Source organism: Kogia breviceps, chromosome 9 (assembly GCF_026419965.1).
Source record: "Kogia breviceps isolate mKogBre1 chromosome 9, mKogBre1 haplotype 1, whole genome shotgun sequence".
Lineage (NCBI taxonomy): Eukaryota > Metazoa > Chordata > Mammalia > Artiodactyla > Physeteridae > Kogia > Kogia breviceps.
Window position 1 is genome coordinate 20822545 of NC_081318.1, and position 21093 is coordinate 20843637.

General features: G+C 48.0%; 1 protein-coding gene across 3 annotated transcripts in view; it reads left to right on the forward strand.

Annotated features, from left to right (window-relative positions):
* Positions 1-21093, forward strand: part of PLXNA4 (plexin A4) — a 464525-nt gene that overhangs the window by 424720 nt on the left and 18712 nt on the right. For all 3 annotated transcript variants that reach the window (XM_059074236.2, XM_067042137.1, XM_067042136.1), the window contains 2 exons: positions 20081-20184; positions 20706-20805. In XM_059074236.2, the coding sequence (XP_058930219.1) occupies positions 20081-20184; positions 20706-20805 (204 nt within the window). The remainder of the gene's footprint in view (positions 1-20080; positions 20185-20705; positions 20806-21093) is intronic.

Here is a 21093-nt window from a genome sequence, read left to right on the forward strand (position 1 = left end):
CTCCTGCTGTCCACTTCCTGCCCTCCACCTCCTGCTGTCCACTTCCTTCCATCCACCTCCTGCTGTCCCCTTCCTGCCCTCCACCTCCTGCTGTCCACTTCCTGCCATACACCTCCTGCTGTCCATTTCCTTCCATCCACCTCCTGCTGTCCACCTCCTGCTGTCCCCTTCCTGCCCTCCACCTCCTGCTGTCCACTTCCTGCCATACACCTCCTGCTGTCCACTTCCTTCCATCCACCTCCTGCTGTCCCCTTCCTGCCCTCCACCTCTTGCCGTCCACCTACTGCTGTCCACCATGAGTGAAGGAAGCCTGACGGCTGAGCGGCAGCCAGGACCCGCCTGAGAGTTGCTACTCTCTCAAGCTAGAAGCTGCTCAGGCCAGGGGCTGGGCCTCCAGTGACACAGTGCTCGTCAGGTCCCAAGAGGGCAAAGGACCTACCTTTCCCATCATAGGAGCTGCTGGGGAGGATGGAGGGGCCACCCTGGAGGCACAAGGCCTCACAGCAGGGGAGGGTAAAGGGGAGAAGCCAAGGAAAGGAGGCAGTTTGAGTCTCAGGGCCCCATCCTTCTGGGGAAGGGGAGTCATACTGAACTTCTCACAAAGGCCTCCCGTGATGGGTGCTCTTCTGAGGAATTTCCTTCTCTTCTGTTAAGTCCAGGGTCTGGAGTTGTTCCCACAACTCTGGTCTTCTTTCTACCAAAGCCAGATAACAAAGAAAATGGGGCCTCCTCAGAGACCCAAATGCTTCTTCTGCAAGATTTGATTTGCCTCAGTTGCATGGCCCCCAAGGAGAGAGAGAGAGGCAAGGCAAGTTTTTCCCATCATGTAGGTGAAAGTGCTTTGAAAGCAGTTTACAAATATAAGGTGTGATTATAATCAAAAATTAATCTATGCCAAAGGGACACATAGCACATAGGCACGGAGAAGACTCTGAGCCACATGCGTTGAGAGAGGCAAGACAGCCAAGCATTCCCCCTCCACTTCACTCCCGCCCCCCCCATGCCTCCTCCTTCCGTAGCTGACGGCATTGGTCAAAGACTGCCTTCCCCCTCCTGATGCCCAGCCCCTGGAAAGGCGAGGACATCTGTCCCAGGCCAGCTCAGAAAGAAGCAAAGGCATTTTAAGCTGCCTCTGTAATTTTGCCCCAAGTAAATCCAGCCCCAACCCCTCCTCCTGCCTTTTATCATCTGTGTTGCCTGGCCTGGCCTAGCCCCTCATTCCTGACACTTCTATTCATTGCTCCTCTGACTGAAGCTCTCCCACACCACCCCCTCCACCCCTTCACCTGCTTTTCCAGGCATTAAGGAGCCAAGATGGGGAACTGTATTAGCCAGCGTTCTCCAGAGACACAGAACCAATAGGATATGTTTACATAGAGAAAGATGTATTTGAAGGAATTGGCTCATGCAATTATGGAGGACTTAATTAATAATAGACTAGGAGGAGTCTGTTTGGGCTGCCATAACAGAATACCATAGAGTGGCTGGCGTATAAACAACAGAAATTTATTTCTCACAGCTCTGGAGGCTGAGAAGTCCAAGATCAAAGGTGTCGGCAGATTCAGTGTCTGATGAGAGCCCGCTTCCTGGTTCATAGATGGTCGTCCTCTTGCTGGGACCATACATGGCAGAAAGAGGGCAAGGGAGCTCTCTGGGGTCCTTTTAATTAATTAATTAATTAATTTATTTATTTATTTATTTTTAAACATCTTTATTGGAGTATAACTGTTTTACAATAGTGTGTTAGTTTTTCCTTTACAACAAACTGAATCAGTTATACATATACATATGTTCCCATATCTCTTCCCTCTTGCATCACCCTCTCTCCCACCCTCCCTATCCCACCCCTCCAGGTGGTCACAAAGCACAGAGGTGATCTCCCTGTGCTATTTGACAGCTTCCCACTAGCTATCTAATTTACATTTGGTAGTGTATATATATGTCCCTGCCACTCTCTCACATCGTCACAGCTTACCCTTCCCCCTCCCCATATCCTCAAGTCCATGCTCTAGTAGGTCTGTGTTTTATTCCCATCCTACCACTAATCTCTTCATGACATTTTTTTAGATTCCATATATATGTGTTAGCATACGGTATTTGTTTTTCTCCTTCTGACTTACTTCACTCTGTATGACAGACTCCAGGTCTATCCACCTCATTACAAATAACTCAGTTTCATTTCTTTGTATGGCTGAGTAATATTCCATTGTATATATGTGCCACATCTTCTTTATCCATTCATCTGTTGATGGGCACTTAGGTTGCTTCCATGTCCTGGCTATCGTAAATAGAGCTGCAATGAACATTTTGGTACATGACTCTTTTTTAATTATGGTTTTCTCAGGGTATATGCCCAGTAGTGGGATTGCTGGGTCGTATGGTAGTTCTATTTGTAATTTTTTAAGGAACCTCCATACCGTTCTCCATAGTAGCTGTATCAATTTACATTCCCACCAGCAGTGCAAGAGTGTTCCCTTTTCTCCACACCCTCTCCAGCATTTATTGTTTCTAGAGTTTTTGATGATGGCCAATCTGACCGGTGTGAGATGATATCTCATTGTAGTTTTGATTTGCATTTCTGTAATGATTAATGATGTTGAGCATTCTTTCATGTGTTTGTTGGCAATCTGTATATCTTCTTTGGAGAAATGTCTATTTAGTTCTGCCCATTTTTGGATTGGGTTGTTTGTTTTTTTGTTATTGAGCTGCATGAGTTACTTATAAATTTTGGAGATTAATCCTTTGTCAGTTGCTTCATTTGCAAATATTTTCTCCCATTCTGAGGGTTGTCTTTTGGTCTTGTTTATGGTTTCCTTTGCTGTGCAAAAGCTTTTTTAAGTTTCATTAGGTCCCATTTGTTTATTTTTGTTTTTATTTCCATTTCTCTAGGAGATGGGTCAAAAAGGATCTTGCTGTGATTTATGTCATAGAGTGTTCTGCCTATGTTTTCCTCTAAGAGTTTGATAGTGTCTGGCCTTACATTTTGGTCTTTAACCCATTTTGAGTTTATTTTTGTGTGTGGTGTTAGGGAGTGTTCTAATTTCATACTTCTACAGGTAGCTGTCCAGTTTTCCCAGCACCACTTCTTGAAGAGGCTGTCTTTTCTCCACTGTGTTTCCTTCCCTCCTTTATCAAAGATAAGGTGACCATATGTGTGTGGGTTTATCTCTGGGCTTTCTATCCTGTTCCATTGATCTATATTTCTGTTTTTGTGCCAGTACCATACTGTCTTGATTACTGTGGCCTTGTAGTATAGTCTGAAGTCAGGGAGCCTGATTCCTCCAGCTCCATTTTTCGTTCTCAAGATTGCTTTGGCTATTCAGGGTCTTTTGTGTTTCCATACAAATTGTGAAATTTTTTGTTCTAGTTCTGTAAAAAATGCCAGTGGTAGTTTGATAGGGATTGCATTGAATCTGTAGATTGCTTTGAGTAGTAGAGTCATTTTCACAATGTTGATTCTTCCAATCCAAGAACATGGTATATTTCTCCACCTGTTTGTATCATCTTTAATTTCTTTCATCAGTGTCTTACAGTTTTCTGCATATAAGTGTTTTGTCTCCTTAGGTAGGTTTATTCCTAGATATTTTATTCTTTTTGTTGCAATGGTAAATGGGAGTGTTTTCTTAATTTCACTCTCAGGTTTTTCATCATTAGTGTATAAGAATGCCAGAGATTTCTGTGCATTAATTTTGTATCCTGAAACTTTACCAAATTCATTGATTAGCTCTAGTAGTTTTCTGGTAGCATCCTTAGGATTCTCTATGTATAGTATCATGTCATCTGCAAACAGTGACAGCTTTACTTCTTTTCCTATTTGGATTCCTTTTAGTTCTTTTTCTTCTCTGATTGCTGTGGCTAGAACTTCCAAAACTAGGTTGAATAAGAGTGGTGAGAGTGGGCAACCTTGTCTTGTTCCTGATCTTAGTGGAAATGGTTTCAGTTTTTCACCATTGAGAACAATGCTGGCTGTGGGTTTGTCATATATGGCCTTCATTATGTTGAGGAAAGTTCCCTCTATGCCTACTTTCTGCAGGGTTTTTATCATAAATGGGTGCTGAATTTTGTCAAAAGCTTTCTCTGCATTTATTGACATGATCATATGGTTTTTCTCCTTCGGTTCGTTGATATGGTGTATCATGTTGATTGATTTGCGAATATTGAAGAATCCTTGCATTCCTGGAATAAACCCCACTTGATCATGGTGTATGATCCTTTTAATGTGCTGTTGGATTCTGTTTGCTAGTATTTTGTTGAGGATTTTTGCTTCTATGTTCATCAGTGATATTGGCCTGTAGTTTTCTTTCTTTGTGACGTCTTTGTCTGGTTTTGGTATCAGGGTGATGGTGGCCTCATAGAATGAGTTTGGGAGTGTTCCTCCCTCTGCTATCTTTTGGAAGAGTTTGAGAAGGATAGGTGTTAGCTCTTCTCTAAATGTTTGATAGAATTCGCCTGTGAAGCCATCTGGTCCTGGGCTTTTGTTTGTTGGAAGATTTTTAATCCCAGTTTCAATTTCAGTGCTTGTGATTGGTCTGTTCATATTTTCTATTGCTTCCTGGTTCAGTCTCGGCAGGTTGTGCATTTCTAAGAATTTGTCCATTTCTTCCAGGTTGTCCATCTTATTGGCATAGAGTTGCTTGTAGTAATCTCTAATAATCTTTTGTATTTCTGCAGAGTCAGATGTTACTTCTCCTTTTTCATTTCTAATTCTATTGATTTGAGTCTTCTCCCTTTTTTTCTTGATGAGTCTGGCTAATGGTTTATCAATTTTATTTATCTTCTCAAAGAACCAGCTTTTACTTTTATTGATCTTTGCTATTGTTTGCTTCATTTCTTTTTCATTTATTTCTGATCTGATCTTTATGATTTCCTTCCTTCTGCTAAATTTGGGGGTTTTTTGTTCTTCCTTCTCTAATTGCTTTAGGTGCAAAGTTAAGTTGTTTATTCGAGATGCTTCCTTTTTCTTAAGGTATGATTGTATTGCTATAAACTTCCCTCTGAGAACTGCTTTTGCTGTATCCCATAGGTTTTGGGTCGTCGTGTCTCCATTGTCATTTGTTTCTAAGTATTTTTTGATTTCCTCTTTGATTTCTTCAGTGATCACTTCGTTATTAAGTAGTGTATTCTTTAGCCTCCATGTGTTTGTATTTTTTACAGATCTTTTCTTGTAATTGATATCTAGTCTCATAGCGTTGTGGTCAGAAAAGATACTTGATATGATTTCAATTTTCTTAAATTTGCCAAGGCTAGATTTGTGACCCAAGATATCATCTATCCTGGAGAATGTTCCATGGGCACTTGAGAAAAATGTGTATTCTGTTGTTTTTGGATGGAATGTCCTATAAATATCAATTAAGTCCATCTTGTGTAATGTGTCATTTAAAGCTTGTGTTTCCTTATTTATTTTCATTTTGGATGATCTGTCCATTGGTGACAGTGGGGTGTTAAAGTCCCCTACTATGATTGTGTTACTGTCGATTTCCCCTTTTATGGCTGTTAGTATTTGCCTTATGTATTGAGGTGCGCCTATGTTGGGTGCATAAATATTTACAATTGTTATATCTTCTTCATGGATCGATCCCTTGATCATTATGTAGTGTCCTTCTTTGTCTCTTGTAATAGTTTTTATTTTAAAGTCTATTTTGTCTGATATGAGAATTGCTACTCCAGCTTTCTTCTGATTTCCATTTGCATGGAATATCTTTTTCCATCCCCTCACTTTCAGCCTGTAAGTGTCCCTAGGTCTGAAGTGGGTCTCTTGTAGACAGCATATATATGGGTCCTGTTTTTGTATCCATTCAGCCAGTCTGTGTCTTTTGGTGGGAGCATTTAATCCATTTACATTTAAGGTAATTATTGATATGTGCGTTCCTATTACCATTTACTTAATTGTTTCGGGTTGTTCTTGTAGGTCTTTTCCTTCTCTTGTGTTTCTTGCCTAGAGAAGTTCCTTTAGCATTTGTTGTAAAGCTGGTTTGGTGGTGCTGAACTCTCAGTTTTTGCTTGTCTGTAAAGGTTTTAATTTCTCCATCAAATCTGAATGAGATCCTTGTTGGGTAGAGTAATCTTGGTTGTAGGTTTTTTTCCTTCATCACTTTAAATATGTCCTGACACTCCCTTCGGGCTTGTAGAGTTTCTGCTGAAAGATCAGATGTTAACCTTATGGGGATTCCCTTATGTGTTATTTGTTGTTTTTCCCTTGCTGCTTTTAATATGTTTTCTTTGTATTTAATTTTTGACAGTTTGATTATTATGTGTCTTGGCGTGTTTATCCTTGGGTTTATCCTGTATGGGACTCTCTGTGCTTCCTGGACTTGGTTGACTATTTCCTTTCCTATATTAGGGAAGTTTTCAACTATAATCTCTTCAAATATTTTGTCAGTCCCTTTCTTTTTCTCTTCTTCTTCTGGGACCCCTATAATTTGAATGTTGGTGCGTTTAATGTTGTCCCAGAGATCTCTGAGACTGTCCTCAGTTCTTTTCATTCTTTTTTCTTTCTTCTGCTCTGCAGTAGTTATTTCCACTGTTTTATCTTCCAGGTCACTTATCCGTCCTTCTGCCTCAGTTATTCTGCTACTGATCCCGTCTAGAGTATTTTTCATTTCATTTATTGTGTTGCTCATCGTTACTTGCTTCCTCTTTATTTCTTCTAGGTTGTTGTTAACTGTTTCTTGCAATTTGTCTATTCTGTTTCCAAGATTTTGCATCATCTTCACCATCATTATTCTAAATTCTCTTTCAGGTAGATTGGCTATTTCCTCTTCATTTGTTAGGTCTGGTGTGTTTTTATCTTGTTCCTTCATCTGCTGTGTGTTTTTCTGTCTTCTCATTTTGCTTATCTTACTGTGTTTGGGGTCTCCCTTTTGCAGGCTGTAGGTTCGTATTTCTATCTATTTTTGGTGGCTGTCCCCAGTGGCTGAGGTTGGTTCAGTGGGTTGAGCAGGTTTCCTGGTTGGGGGGACCAGTGCCCCTGTTCTGGTGGATGAGGCTGGATCTTGTCTTTCTGGTGGGCAGGTCCACGTCTGGGGGTGTGTATGGGGATGTTGGTAGCCTTACTGTGATTCTAGGCAGCCTCTCTGCTAATGGATGGGGCTGTAGACCTGTCTTGCTCTTTGTTGGGGATAGGGTGTCCAGCACTGTTCATTGCTGGTCCTTGAGTGAATCTGGGTCTTGGTGTTGAGATGGAGATCTCTGGGAGATTTTTGCCGTTTGATATTACGTGGAGCTGAGAGGTGTCTTGTGGACCAGTGTTCTGAGGTTATTTCTCCCACCTCAGAGACACAGCCTTGACACCTGGCTGGAGTGCTAAGAGCCTTTAATCCACACGGCTCAAAAGAAAAGGGAGAAAAAAAATAGAAAGTCAAGAAAGGAAGGAAGAAAGGAAAGTCCACTTCCTCAACCTGGGATATTTTGCTGTCTATTCAGGTTTTCCACAGATGCAGGGCACTTCAAGCTGACTGTGGAGCTTTAATCCGGTGCTTCTGAGGCTGCTGGGAGGGACCTCCCCCTCTCTTTGTTCGCACAGCTCCTGGGGCTCAGCCCTGGACCTGGCCCCGCCTCTGCGCGCAGGTCGTCCAGGGCGTCTGCCCTTTGCTCAGAGAGGGCGGGGTTAAAGGAGTAGCGTTAACGGAGCAGCTGATTCGTGGTCTCTGGCTCACTCAGGCGGTGGGGGGTGGGAGGGCACGGATGTGGGGCGAGTCCGCGGCGGCAGAGGCCGGCGTGACGCTGCACCGGCCCGAGTCGCGCCGCGCGTTTTCCCGGGGAAGCAGTCCCAGGATCCCGGGACCCCGGCACTGGCACTGGCGGGCTGCACAGGCTCCCGGGAGGGGCGGTGTGGAGAGTGACCTGCGCTCGCACACAGGCCTCTTGGTGGCGGCAGTAGCAACCCTAGCGTCCCACACCCGTCTCTGTTGTCCGTGCCGACAGCCGCAGCTCGCGCCCGTTTCTGGAGCTCCTTTATGTGGTGCCCTTAATTCCCTTTCCTCGCGCCTCAGGAAGCGAAGAGGCAAGAAAAAGTCTCTTGTCTCTTCGGCAGCTCCGCGACCGTTTCTGGAGCTCCTTTAAGCAGCGCGCTTAAACCCCTCTCCTCGCGCAGCAGGAGGTAAAGGGGAAGAAAAGGTCTCTTGCTTCGGCAGCTCCAGACTTCTCCCGAACTCCCTCCCGGCCAGCCGTGGCACACTAACCCCTTCAGGCTGTTTTCACTCTGCCAACTCCAGACCTTTCCCTGGGATCCGCCCGAGGCTCAGTTCCCAGCCCCGCCGGCTACGGAGGGTGAGCAGACAAGCCTCTTGGGCTGGTGAGTGCTGATCGGCACCGATCCTCTGCGGGAATCTCTCCGCTTTGCCCTCCGCACCCTGTTGCTGCGCTCTCCTCTGCGGCTCTGAAGCTTCCCCCTCCGCCACCCGCAGTCTCCGCCCGCGAAGGGGCTTCTAGTGTGTGGAAACCTTTCCTCCTTCATGGCTCCCTCCCACTGGTGCAGGTCCCGTCCCTATTCTTTAGTTTCTGTTTATTATTTTTTCTTTTGCCCTACCCAGGTACGTGGGGAGTTTCTTGCCTTTTGGGAGGTCTGAGGTCTTCTGCCAGCGTTCGGTGGGTGTTCTATAGAAGTTCCACGTGTAGATGTATTTCTGATGTATCTGTGAGGAGGAAGATGATCCCCGCGTCTTACTCTTCCGCCATCTTCTCGCTCCCCCCTCCTTCATTTCTTTTTCATTTATTTCTGATCTGATCTTTATGATTCCTTCTGCTAAATTTGGGGGGGTTTTGTTCTTCTTTCTCTAATTGCTTTAAGTGCAAAGTTAGGTTGTTTATTCGAGATGTTTCCTTTTTCTTAAGGTATGATTGTATTGCTATAAACTTCCCTCTGAGAACTGCTTTTGCTGTATCCCATAGGTTTTGGGTCGTCGTGTCTCCATTGTCATTTGTTTCTAAGTATTTTTTGATTTCCTCTTTGATTTCTTCAGTGATCACTTCGTTATTAAGTAGTGTATTCTTTAGCCTCCATGTGTTTGTATTTTTTACAGATCTTTTCTTGTAATTGATATCTAGTCTCATAGCGTTGTGGTCAGAAAAGATACTTGATATGATTTCAATTTTCTTAAATTTGCCAAGGCTAGATTTGTGACCCAAGATATCATCTATCCTGGAGAATGTTCCATGGGCACTTGAGAAAAATGTGTATTCTGTTGTTTTTGGATGGAATGTCCTATAAATATCAATTAAGTCCATCTTGTGTAATGTGTCATTTAAAGCTTGTGTTTCCTTATTTATTTTCATTTTGGATGATCTGTCCATTGGTGACAGTGGGGTGTTAAAGTCCCCTACTATGATTGTGTTACTGTCGATTTCCCCTTTTATGGCTGTTAGTATTTGCCTTATGTATTGAGGTGCGCCTATGTTGGGTGCATAAATATTTACAATTGTTATATCTTCTTCATGGATCGATCCCTTGATCATTATGTAGTGTCCTTCTTTGTCTCTTGTAATAGTTTTTATTTTAAAGTCTATTTTGTCTGATATGAGAATTGCTACTCCAGCTTTCTTCTGATTTCCATTTGCATGGAATATCTTTTTCCATCCCCTCACTTTCAGCCTGTAAGTGTCCCTAGGTCTGAAGTGGGTCTCTTGTAGACAGCATATATATGGGTCCTGTTTTTGTATCCATTCAGCCAGTCTGTGTCTTTTGGTGGGAGCATTTAATCCATTTACATTTAAGGTAATTATTGATATGTGCGTTCCTATTACCATTTACTTAATTGTTTCGGGTTGTTCTTGTAGGTCTTTTCCTTCTCTTGTGTTTCTTGCCTAGAGAAGTTCCTTTAGCATTTGTTGTAGAGCTGGTTTGGTGGTGCTGAACTCTCAGTTTTTGCTTGTCTGTAAAGGTTTTAATTTCTCCATCAAATCTGAATGAGATCCTTGTTGGGTAGAGTAATCTTGGTTGTAGGTTTTTTTCCTTCATCGCTTTAAATATGTCCTGACACTCCCTTCGGGCTTGTAGAGTTTCTGCTGAAAGATCAGATGTTAACCTTATGGGGATTCCCTTAGTTTTCTTTGTATTTAATTTTGACAGTTTGATTATTATTATGTGTCTTGGCATGTTTATCCTTGGGTTTATCCTGTATGGGACTCTCTGTGCTTCCTGGACTTGATTGACTATTTCCTTTCCTATATTAGGGAAGTTTTCAACTATAATCTCTTCAAATATTTTCTCAGTCCCTTTCTTATTCTCTTCTTCTCCTGGGACCCCTATAATTCGAATGTTGGTGCGTTTAATGTTGTCCCAGAGGTCTCTGAGACTGTCCTCAGTTCTTTTCATTCTTTTTTCTTTCTTCTGCTCTGCAGTAGTTATTTCCACTATTTTATCTTCCAGGTCACTTATCCGTCCTTCTGCCTCAGTTATTCTGCTATTGATCCCGTCTAGAGTATTTTTCATTTCATTTATTGTGTTGCTCATCGTTGCTTGCTTCTTTCCTCTTTATTTCTTCTAGGTCCTTGTTAACTGTTTCTTGCAATTTGTCTATTCTATTTCCAAGATTTTGAATCATCTTTACTATCATTATTCTGAATTCTTTTTCAGGTAGACTGCCTATTTCCTCTTCATTTGTTAGGTCTGGTGTATTTTTATCTTGCTCCTTCATCTGCTGTGTGTTTTTCTGTCTTCTCATTTCGCTTATCTTACTGTGTTTGGGGTCTCCTTTTTGCAGGCTGCAGGTTCGTAGTTCCCGTTGTTTTTGGTGGCTGTCCCCAGTGGCTAAGGTTGGTTCAGTGGTTTGAGTAGGTTTCCTGGTTGGGGGGACTAGTGCCTCTGTTCTGGTGGATGAGGCTGGATCTTGTCTTTCTGGTGGGCAGGTCCACGTCTGGTGGTGTGTTTGGGGATGTTGGTAGCCTTATTATGATTTTAGGCAGCCTCTCTGCTAATGGATGGGGCTGTAGACCTGTCTTGCTCTTTGTTGGGGATAGGGTGTCCAGCACTGTTCGTTGCTGGTCCTTGAGTGAAGCTGGGTCTTGGTGTTGAGATGGAGATCTCTGGGAGATTTTAGCCGTTTGATATTGCGTGGAGCTGGGAGGTCTCTTGTGGACCAGTGTCCTGAGGTTGGTTCTCCCACCTCAGAGCCACAGCCCTGGTGCCTGGCTGGGGCGCCAAGAGCCTTTAATCCACACAGCTCAAAATAAAAGGGAGAAAAAACAGAAAGGAAAGAAAAGGAAGGAAGGAGGGAGGGAAGGAAGGAAGGAAGAAAGGAAGGGAGAAATGAAGGAAGAAATGAAGGAAGGAAGGAAGAAAGGAAGGAGGAGAGGAAGAAAGGGAGGAAGGAAGAGAGGAAAGAAGGGAGGAATAAAGGAAGAAGGGCAAGGAGCGAAGAAAGGAAGGAAGAAAGGGAGAAGACAAAATAAAGTAGGATAAAGTATAGTTATTAAAATAAAAAAATAATTATTAAGAAGAAAAATTTCTATTAAAAAAAAAAAACAGAAAAACGGGTCGGTCTAACCCTAGGACAAATGGTGAAAGCAAAGCTATACAGACAAAATCTCACACAGCAGGACACACATACACACTCACAAAAAGAAAAAAGCGGAAAATAATAGTATATCTTGCTCCCAAAGTCCACCTCCTCAACTTGGGATGATTCGTTGTCTATTCAGGTTTTCCACAGATGCAGGGCACTTCAAGTTGATTGTGGAGCTTTAATCCGCTGCTTCTGAGGCTGCTGGGAGAGACCGCCCCCTCTCCTCTTTGTTCTCACAGCTCCTGGGGTTCAGCTTTGGACTTGGCCCCGCCTCTGCGTGTAGGTCGTCCAAGGGTGTCTGCCCTTCGCTCAGACAGGACGGGGTTAAAGGAGCAGTTGATTCGGGGGCTCCGGCTCAGGCTGGGGGGAAGGAGTGGCACGGGTGCAGGGCGAATCCGCGGCGGCAGAGGCCGATGTGACACTGCACCGGCCCAAGGCGCACTGTGCATTCTCCTGGGGAAGCTGTCCCTGGATCCCGGGACCCCGGCAGTGGCGGGCTGCACGGTCTCCAGGGAGGGCCAGTGTGGAGAGTGACCTGTGCTCACACACAGGCCTCTTGGTGGCGGCAGCAGCAACCTTAGCGTCCCACACCCGTCTCTACTGTCTGTGCCAACAGCCGCGGCTCGCGCCCGTTTCTGGAGCTCCTTTTACGCAGTGCTCTTAATCCCCTCTCCTCGCGCCCGAGGAAGCAAAGAGGCAAGAAAAGGTCTCTTGCCTCTTTGGCAGCTCCAGACTTCAACTGGACTCCCTCCCGGCCAGCTGGCCAGCCATGAGGCACTAACCCCTTCAGGCTGTTTTCACTCTGCCAACTCCAGACCTTTCCCCAGGGGTCCTTTTTATAAGGGCACTAATCTCATTCATGAGGGCTCCACCCTCATGACCTGATCACCTTCCAAAGGGCCCCACCTCCAAATGCCATCACTTTGGGGGTTAGGATTCAACGTGTGCATTTTGAGGGGGGGACACAAACATTCAGTGTCTAGCATGGAGGCTGGCACGTCCAAAATCTACAGGGTAGGCCAGCAGGCTGGAGACCCAGGGAAGAGCCATGTTGCAGTTCATTGCTGCAGAATTCCCTCTTGCTCAGGGGAGATCAATCTTTTGTTCCACCCAGGCTTTCACCTAATTAGACGAGGTCCACCTACATTATGGAGGGCAATTCACTTTACTCAAAGCCCATCCATTTAAATATTAATGTCATCCAGAAATACCCTAATGGAAACATCCAGAATAATTTTTGACCACCTATCTGGGCACTGTGGCCCAGACAGGTTCACACATAAAACTAACCATTGTAAGAGCCAAAGTGAAGGACACAGAACTTACCTTTCTTTCAGTCTGTTGGAATCTAGGGAAGGAAAGATATCCCAGGCAGGAGTTAGGGACTGTGCTGGGGCAGGCGGGCCTTGGGAGTTTTCAAAGCCCAGTGCCAGGGGCTCCCTGCTGTGCTCTATGTGAGGCTGTCCTCGCCATGCCAATGCCCCTTTCCACCCACAGGTATCGGGTATAGGTACCCCCTTACAACAGCAAACTCTTCAACCAACATATCATAAGAGCCGGCCCTGGGGCAATCTCTGTGCCAGGCACAGAGGGACCAACATGACTAGGAGTTCCTCATTGCTTCGCACAGTAGCAAGAGGCTGGACACTTCTCTTTCTGAGCCAAGGGGCTCTTTGTTTTCTCCCTCCACTCCCCAGAGGAAATAACTGATGCCATTCTGTTCTACTGCACAGAAGACTCTGCAGCTCAGAGAGGCACAGAGCCTGTACCCTGGTCACACAGCAGGGAGGTGGAGAGAACATCCGTTCCCTTTCCACGTAGGCTCCTCCCAGCACAGACCGTGACCTCCAGAGATTCCTCTGGTTTAAAGCAAATGCCCCATCAATAGCCCCGGAACTCCGCCACCCCATCTGTCTGAAAGGGTATATTTTTTCAAGTAAGTAATTCCTGTATGCAATAAAAAGATACACTATCTTCTGAGTGAAATATAAAGAGTTCACAGCAGCTGTCGTCCCAGTTTGCATTTTCCACTGCACCTGATGGGAAGGACAGATAAAGATAATGGGATATTTTTTTCTTTTTTATTTCACCTCCCTCTCTCCCTGGAAGTGTAACAAATTGGATTGTGAGTGTGTCTGTCCTTTGTGCTTGGAGCCTGGAGCAGGGCGCTGGGCTTTGGGCAGAGCTTCGAGGGAGGTCAGAGCCAGCAATTTTCCCTAGATGCTTTGCATATGAATACCTGGGTCACCTTTCCTACCTAGGTCACCTTTCTTCCTTCCCAGGGCCCACCCCCTGCCTCCTGAACTCTTCTTTGACACAGCAGGGCGTGGCACACTGCCCTGGAGCGCCACCAGAGCCTCCGCATTATTCCATATTCAAGAATATCCACTAAACTCTAGCTTACCTCTCTTAAATCAGTAGCAGAGCAGTCTGCTTTTTCCTTTAGCTCTCCGGACTTCCCTGAATAGCGACCACTCGGTGCACAGCTCTTCACAGTTTACAATGACCCAAGGCTGTGAAAGCAGACAGCACCGTTCAATTTAGGAATTACTTATTTTAAGCACCACATTTCCTACTTCGATTATTTTGTATTTTAGAACTTGCTCTCACCAGAAAATTATACCTTTTTAAGAATAAACCATATTTAGGTGGTCCCCCCTCCCATTCGCGAGTCAGTTTCCCGACTGTTTGCAGTGACACTGATTCTGTCCCAGCTCTTCTGTGATGCCCCTCCCGCACTTGGGAGCGGCAGGGTGCGGAGGGTGTCTGGGCTGTCTGTGTCCTTGGGGCTCACCTGCCGACAGGTGTGCGGCGGTAGAGTCATGTCTCCTCCTCCAGCCCTCTGCTCGGGACCCTGGTTTGGGAGGCCAAGAGGACCCCGTGCAGGCTGGTGAGACTCTGCTCAGCGCCCCACGGGGAGGAATGGTGGCCCGGGGTGGGAGGGCAGACAGCTGGCTCTGAAATTGGTTCCTTGTGGATCAGCAGGGTTGATTCGGCCAGTTCTAACCAGGCTGGTGGGCGCCTCCTTCCCCCGTCAGCCCTCCAGGTCAGTCCCTCCTAAAGCTTCCTTGGATGGGTCTGAGGAGAGATGGACTGGACTGGGTGCAGGGCGGGCAGGGGTGGGTTGCTGCAGAGCCTTAAGTGTCCTCAGCCTGGGGTGAGATGCTATACTTGTGTGTGTGTGTGTGTGTGTGTGTGTGTGTGTGTGTGTGCGCGTGCATGTGTGCATATGTGTGTGTACGCACACGTGTGTGCCCGTGCACCCACCTGCATGTGCACATGCCACGAGGGTCAGAGCTGGTGAGGCTCCATGCTCCCCAGGGAGGGTTTGCCTCTTCGAGTGGCACCTACTGGTGGGTAGGGGACCCTCCAGGAGCCGGACCAGCAATGTGCTGGGTGCCAGTGTCTCCTTCCAGGTTGGCCTGCAGATAAACCCCTCCCTCCTCTACACCCTAGCTTCCCACTGTTCCCCCAGACACCTCACAAGCTTGGGGGCACACCATGGTGCTCCCACCTCTTCCTCCCCGAGAATCTCCAGGTACCATCCTATCTCCTGAGCATCCCTGAAATCTACGCCCCCGCCCCCTTCTGCCTTGGCCAACGGCAGCCGTCTTTGGCGGGGCTCCCCCTCCCCTTGTCATCCACCTCCGTCTCTGTGGTTCTCAGCTCAACCCCAGACGCCTTAGCATGGTATTCCAGACCATTGTGAACTCAGTTCCTGACTTGTATGTGCCTCGCCAGCCTCTCCTTTCCATGGCCTCCCACAAGGACTCATCCACACGGATCCCTGGAAGCGTCACAGAAGTGGCAGCTTTGGACCAGAACGCCTCCCCCTGCCCCACATACCCTCCTCCGCCTCTCCCTTCTCTGGCTCTGATCACCAGGCCTGTGAGCCTTTGTTCTACTGCACAGAGAGCACTTCAGGGGCCAGGGCTTTCATTAAGTTTCCTTGTTTAACTGTCTGATGTCCCACTGGCACAGTGCCTGGCACATGTGGACACTCACAGTTTGGAGCGAGTGAAGATGGAGCTCTAAGACTTTCTGGATCTGGATTTTCACCGTGGCGGCTGCAGAAGATGCCTCTTGTGTCCTAATCCGGGGGGAGGCAGATGTCCTGGTCCAGCGTGGGCGTGGTGAGGAGTCACTCTGTCTCGGGATTCACTGGGGCCGTCACCGAGCTCACGTCATTTGGTGCCTTGAGGCATCTTCCAGTCTCACTGTGCCCCATGGGCAGGCAAAGCTGTCCAGGTGGCCGGGCGTTCACCGGGGGGACAACGGCCATTGGCCCAGCTGTTACATTGCCCGTCGGCTGTTCCAACAGGATCACCTGGTACATAGCAAGGTGTGGACACAAACGAGAGATATATTTTTAGTGCTGTTTTTATACGCAAGACAGAAGAAGCCTGTTTGCTGAAGTGAATGCTGAATTGGGGATGAAGAGACCTAGATTCTATTGACTTTCATGACTGTTATTAAAACTAAGCATATGTTGAATATGCAGCAGTACCCAGAGCACAAAATTAGCTGTGCCCTCGCTCAGGGGCCACATGACCTGACCAGCCACCCACACTGGTAAGGGCACCAGATCTGAAGGTGGCAGGCCTGCCTCTCCCTCAACTGGTCCACCCTGCCCTTAGGGTTCTTTACCACTGGGTAGGGATGAGGGTTCATGAAGCCAGCTATGCAGTTTGGGGGGTGGACTCTTCCCGGGATAGACAGGAGCCAGCAGCTTTGGTCTTTGACCTTGGCTGTTGCTGGTCCCAGCTTGAGCTCCGCTCATACCTCTGTCAAAAGGAGGTCATGAAATAACACAAGAGCACCCCAGAAAGGTGAGCCCACTCTGCTATTCTGATTTTCTTGAGACATTCCATGATGAGTCTGGGAAAATAGAGGCCCTGGCTGGTCTGGATGAAGGGTTTCAGGAAAGAAAGGAAAAGGGGTAACAGAGAAGTGAAGTGTGTTCAGGCCACAGGTAACCTTAAGGACCCCGAGCAGAGAAGAGTGAGATTTAGGGACAGGTTTCCATGTTAGCACACTTAAATCACTCATGCCAGGGAATCCCTGCCCTGGTGTTGTGACCTCTTCCATTCTGGGTCAGCTGGGCAGGCTACCCATGGCCTTGCTTCTTTCCTGCACGTCCCAGCTGCCAACACCAGGCTCCCAGCTATCTGGGGTTCATTCATCAGGACTGGTTTGGGGATGGGACAGAGAATTTCACTTTTTTACCTTTCTGATATTGCAGGAAAAAAACACTTAGCAACTTTCCTGTAGAAGAGGTAACCAAAATAACAGGCTTGAGAGATCTGAAAGCTAAGTATTCTCCAGCTCGCTATCTTCATATTGGTATTTGGAGGACCAGTCTTAACTTTTTGAGATAATTGCCAAAAAGACACTAGTTGATGCCTCCCTGCTGCCCGCTGGCATCCCATCAGAGGCAGGGGCTGGGCTCGAAGGACCGTAGGGCTGGGACACCGGAATGCCTCTTCCTGCAGTCCCTGAGTGTGTGACTAAGCACTGACATCAGCGAAAAGCAGGCTTCCTGCTGCCCGTGGTGTATCATCACTGCCCACAGGGCTCAGCCAGTGGGGAAAGCGTCCGACGCCCCCATCAGCACAGCTTGATTTTGTGGAGGGGGAAGTGCTATGTCCCACTGGGATTTCTGGAGCTCAGAGTATGCACGTGAGGGGAGGCAACTCTCCGCCAGCATCCCTGTGTGGCCACAGCCCAGCTTCCAGTCTGGCCATCACTGCCCCTCCTCCATGCTGCCGACACTTGGGTGGCTCACGCATGTCGTGGGCACCACGCTACGGAGCTCTGAGTTGTGATGACCTCCAGGTCTGTCTTCCCAACCTGTTTCTTTAATTTCCCAGTCGTAAAATTGGAAGAATGAGTGATAATCACTTCAGAGAGCTTTCACTTCTGGCAGTGGACGTGCCCAGTTGAGGTTCTGGAGTTCAGCTCTTCCTTTGTCCCAGGTTCTAACAGCGCGGCTCACATTTCACCTCTCGCTGTAGCTCACTGTCTGTCCACCATGGAGCAGCAGCACAGGTAGAAAATCCTTTCACTGCTTGGAAAAGAAGCCACCGTTACTCGCTCACTTACTCTTTCCCTTCTGTCGTCTATTCACTCTTTCACGTCCGTATTATTCATGTGATAAATACTCATCAGGTACTTACTGTGTCGCAGGTGCTGGGCTAGCCCTGCTGGTAGGCATCTGGCAGCATCATTTTTGTACTCCTAAGGACAAGCCATCATTCCTTGACTGCCCTGGGGGGAGCATGGCCACACTCTGTCCTGTTTTTTTCAGTTGGGGACAGAGATGGCAGACTGACCTTCATCTGCTTATGTAATTACTGGACATGATTCAGAGTCGGGGCCGCTGAGTAGGGCTGCACAGGCTGTGCACTGCACAACTTCAGGCCAGTTGTGGAACAAGGAAGTCCCGTCTCTCGCTCCCGAGTTAGTCACCAGCTGTCACTGCTCAGTCCCCCAGGCCGTGTGGCTCGTTCAGATCCCCTTGAGAGGTGCTACAATGCCATCAGCAAGGGTGCCAGTGCAGCTGATAAACCAGAAAGCCCCCACGGCCTCTGCAATGAAGGAGACTCCTCTTCCCTTGCGCCCGGCCAGTACACTTTGTGTCCAGAGCTCGGCCCCTGCTCTTCCTCTGGCCCCCAGGTGGGGAATGCAGAACACTGCCTGCCTCCTGTACCCTCACCCAAGCAGCCTCTGACTTACTGGCCCTGGCACGATTCACCAGGGAAGCGGGGAGACCCACGAGGCTTTATCTTTCAGGACCCGCTGTGCGACTGGGACAAAACATGCCACCGCCATATCCTTGGCCCAGGCTGGTCTTCACCAGGGTGCCTCTGTACCACATAATTCGCTCTCTCACCAGCTGGGAGATATTCTGCTTATTTTGCCCTAACCACTCAAAAAACATGCACCCATACCTACCTGCATAAAATTTAAAACAAAAACAAAAAACACAACAACCAACATGACAGCAACCAACAGAACACTGCTGACCAGTTGCCTTCATGAGGCATCTCCCCTTTCGGCCACCACCTTACCTGCCCCGAGGCCCTCACCTCCGTAATCATTTCCAGCTGTGCCATCAACAGCACTAAATGATGCGCAGTCCCCAGAGACCTCTCAAGGCTCTTCTGCTCTGGCAAACACGCATGGCATCCTCGTGTTTTCATTCCTGGGACAGCCCGACGCTACAAGAAGCTCTAAACCAGGCAGCAGACAAGCCCAGGAGCCGGAGGCAGAGACCTGGATATTAGGAGCATCTCTGCTCCCACTAAGGGCAGGCAGCTCCCTTCCTGGGTCTGAGTTTCATCTGTAGCAGTGGTCATGCCAAGTGCACAAGGCAGGAAGGAATCAGTCCTGGACCCCCAGCTCAGCCTTGACAGGAGGGGAACAGAGGGGGGAGAAGGACAATATGTGTGTCTGCGAGCTGTAGGAAAAATCCAAGGCAGGGGTCAGACAAGGACTACGGGTAACTCCAGCCCCCAGCCACATGCTGCAAAACCCAGTGCTCTTGCCTGTTTCAGAATTTCCGCATCTGTGAGGGGCCGAATGGGGTAGTGGCTGCCTGGAAACCAGATTCTTGGCTTCCCGGCAGGAACACATGTTGTATTTGAATTGAAAAGGCCATTTTTCCTTTCTGGTGTGTGCGTGTGAACGTGTGTGCATGTGTAGATGTGTACGTGCCCGTGCACGAGAGCCAGCCTGTGTCTGGCATGCACCTGGGTCTCCATGTGCAAACAATTCAGGACTGGAATGTACGTGCCTCCATCTCCATGTGATTTGTACCACGTGTGGCGACGAGGATTTGGTAGATGAGAAACAGTCTTCTGTTTTCCTATGTGGGATCCGTCAGCAAGCCCGTGTGTTATAGGTGTCTGGGCCCCTGAGGAGAACGTGGGATGTAAGCGTATACCTATGGCATCAGATAATTAGGTGTTGGATACATCACCAAGAGGCTGTTATCCCCATCAACTTTGTGGGGACGAGGCTGTTCTTGGGCATGAGAATAGGTTTTGCTGGCCCCTCCACACACTTTTACTCAGTCTCCCGGCCATGGGTGGCCCACCTGCCAGCTTTCAGGTACGGGATGCACCCCTAGAACAGGAACAGGGTGCACAGTGACCGAAATTGCAGGCTTGGTCTCATTAGCTCCAAGACCTTATAATCAAGCAAAGAGTACGTGACAGTGATGACACCACCCTGCATTTGCTTAGTACTTTCTTAAGGGCCTTCGCCTGCCTTTTTCATTCAGCTAATAAGTATAGACTTCTTACAGATGTGGCCACTGCTGGGAATAGGTGGGCCACGGGGGTGACGTTATTCCTACTTCTGTCACATAGTTTGTTGGGATGAGAACCAGAACTGGAATTCAGCACCCCCCCGCTGACGAGAGCTTCTGCACCCCTCCTCTGGGAGTGTCTGCTAGCACCTGCCTGTCCGCGGATGCACCCCTGAGAAGGTGCCATGTACGTGCCTGCACAGGGGTCCTCAGGATCCCATGGGAGGGCCCTGAGGACCTCTCTGAGATGTGACTGCTCTCCCTACAGAGTGGCGACAAGGAAGCGGGGCGAGGATGATCCTGCAGGATGAAGACATCACCACCAAGATAGAGAACGACTGGAAGAGACTCAACACCCTGGCGCATTACCAGGTGAGGCGACCGTGGAGTGGAAAGGGGCTAGCGAACTGGGCAGCCAAGTCCCTGGGAGTCTCAGGCCTTGAATAGCAGGGCTGCCCTGAGGCTCTTACCAAGCCCTAAATCCACTTCTTCACCAGCACTGCATGTGCCCTTAGCGACCCAGGGAAAACATGGCCCCCGGCCAGGAAACCCTGACCTCCTTGGAGATAGGTTGCCAGGTGCATGCTTCCCACAGGGCATAGGCACAGACCCTGTGGTACCCGGAGTATAAGGCTGGGTGCGGGAAGCATCAAGACAGAGGATGCTGGTGAGACGCTCTTGCCAGAGTTGCTCCAAGAGTGAACCCCAACAGAGACTACGATGCTGTATTCAGATCTGTCGTGCTGCATCAAAGGAAAGCTGACAGCCTCCTTGATCCCCTGGTTCTCAGTGAGGCAGATTGCCCCTGAGGACCACGTTCATCCTGGCTTGTCCTGATTTCCTGGGGTGGCAGAGTTTCTGTGCCCAGGCCCTTACCTGCCTTTTCCCGGTAGGTGCCGGATGGTTCTGTGGTGGCTTTAGTGTCCAAGCAGGTGACAGCCTACAATGCGGTGAACAACTCCACTGTCTCCAGGACCTCGGCAAGTAAATACGGTGAGTTCATTGAAGCATTCTGGGGAGGAGAGGATGCCCTGAGCAGCTGCTGTCATTGCTGGCAGCACTGCTGGAAGGCAGTGGGTGCCCGGGATGGGGTGCGGGGGTGAGGAGATGGGGGGGAGTCAGGCAGGCTGACCACCAGAGAGGAGCTCTGGCCTGGAAAGGAGGCTCCTGGTTCCGGGCAGGGGCTCTGATGCAGGAGCAGGACCTTCATCCTCAAAAACAAGAAGCAAGTCTAACCTTCCTGAGCATCCTACAGTCTCTAAGATGCTTTCACATTTGTGA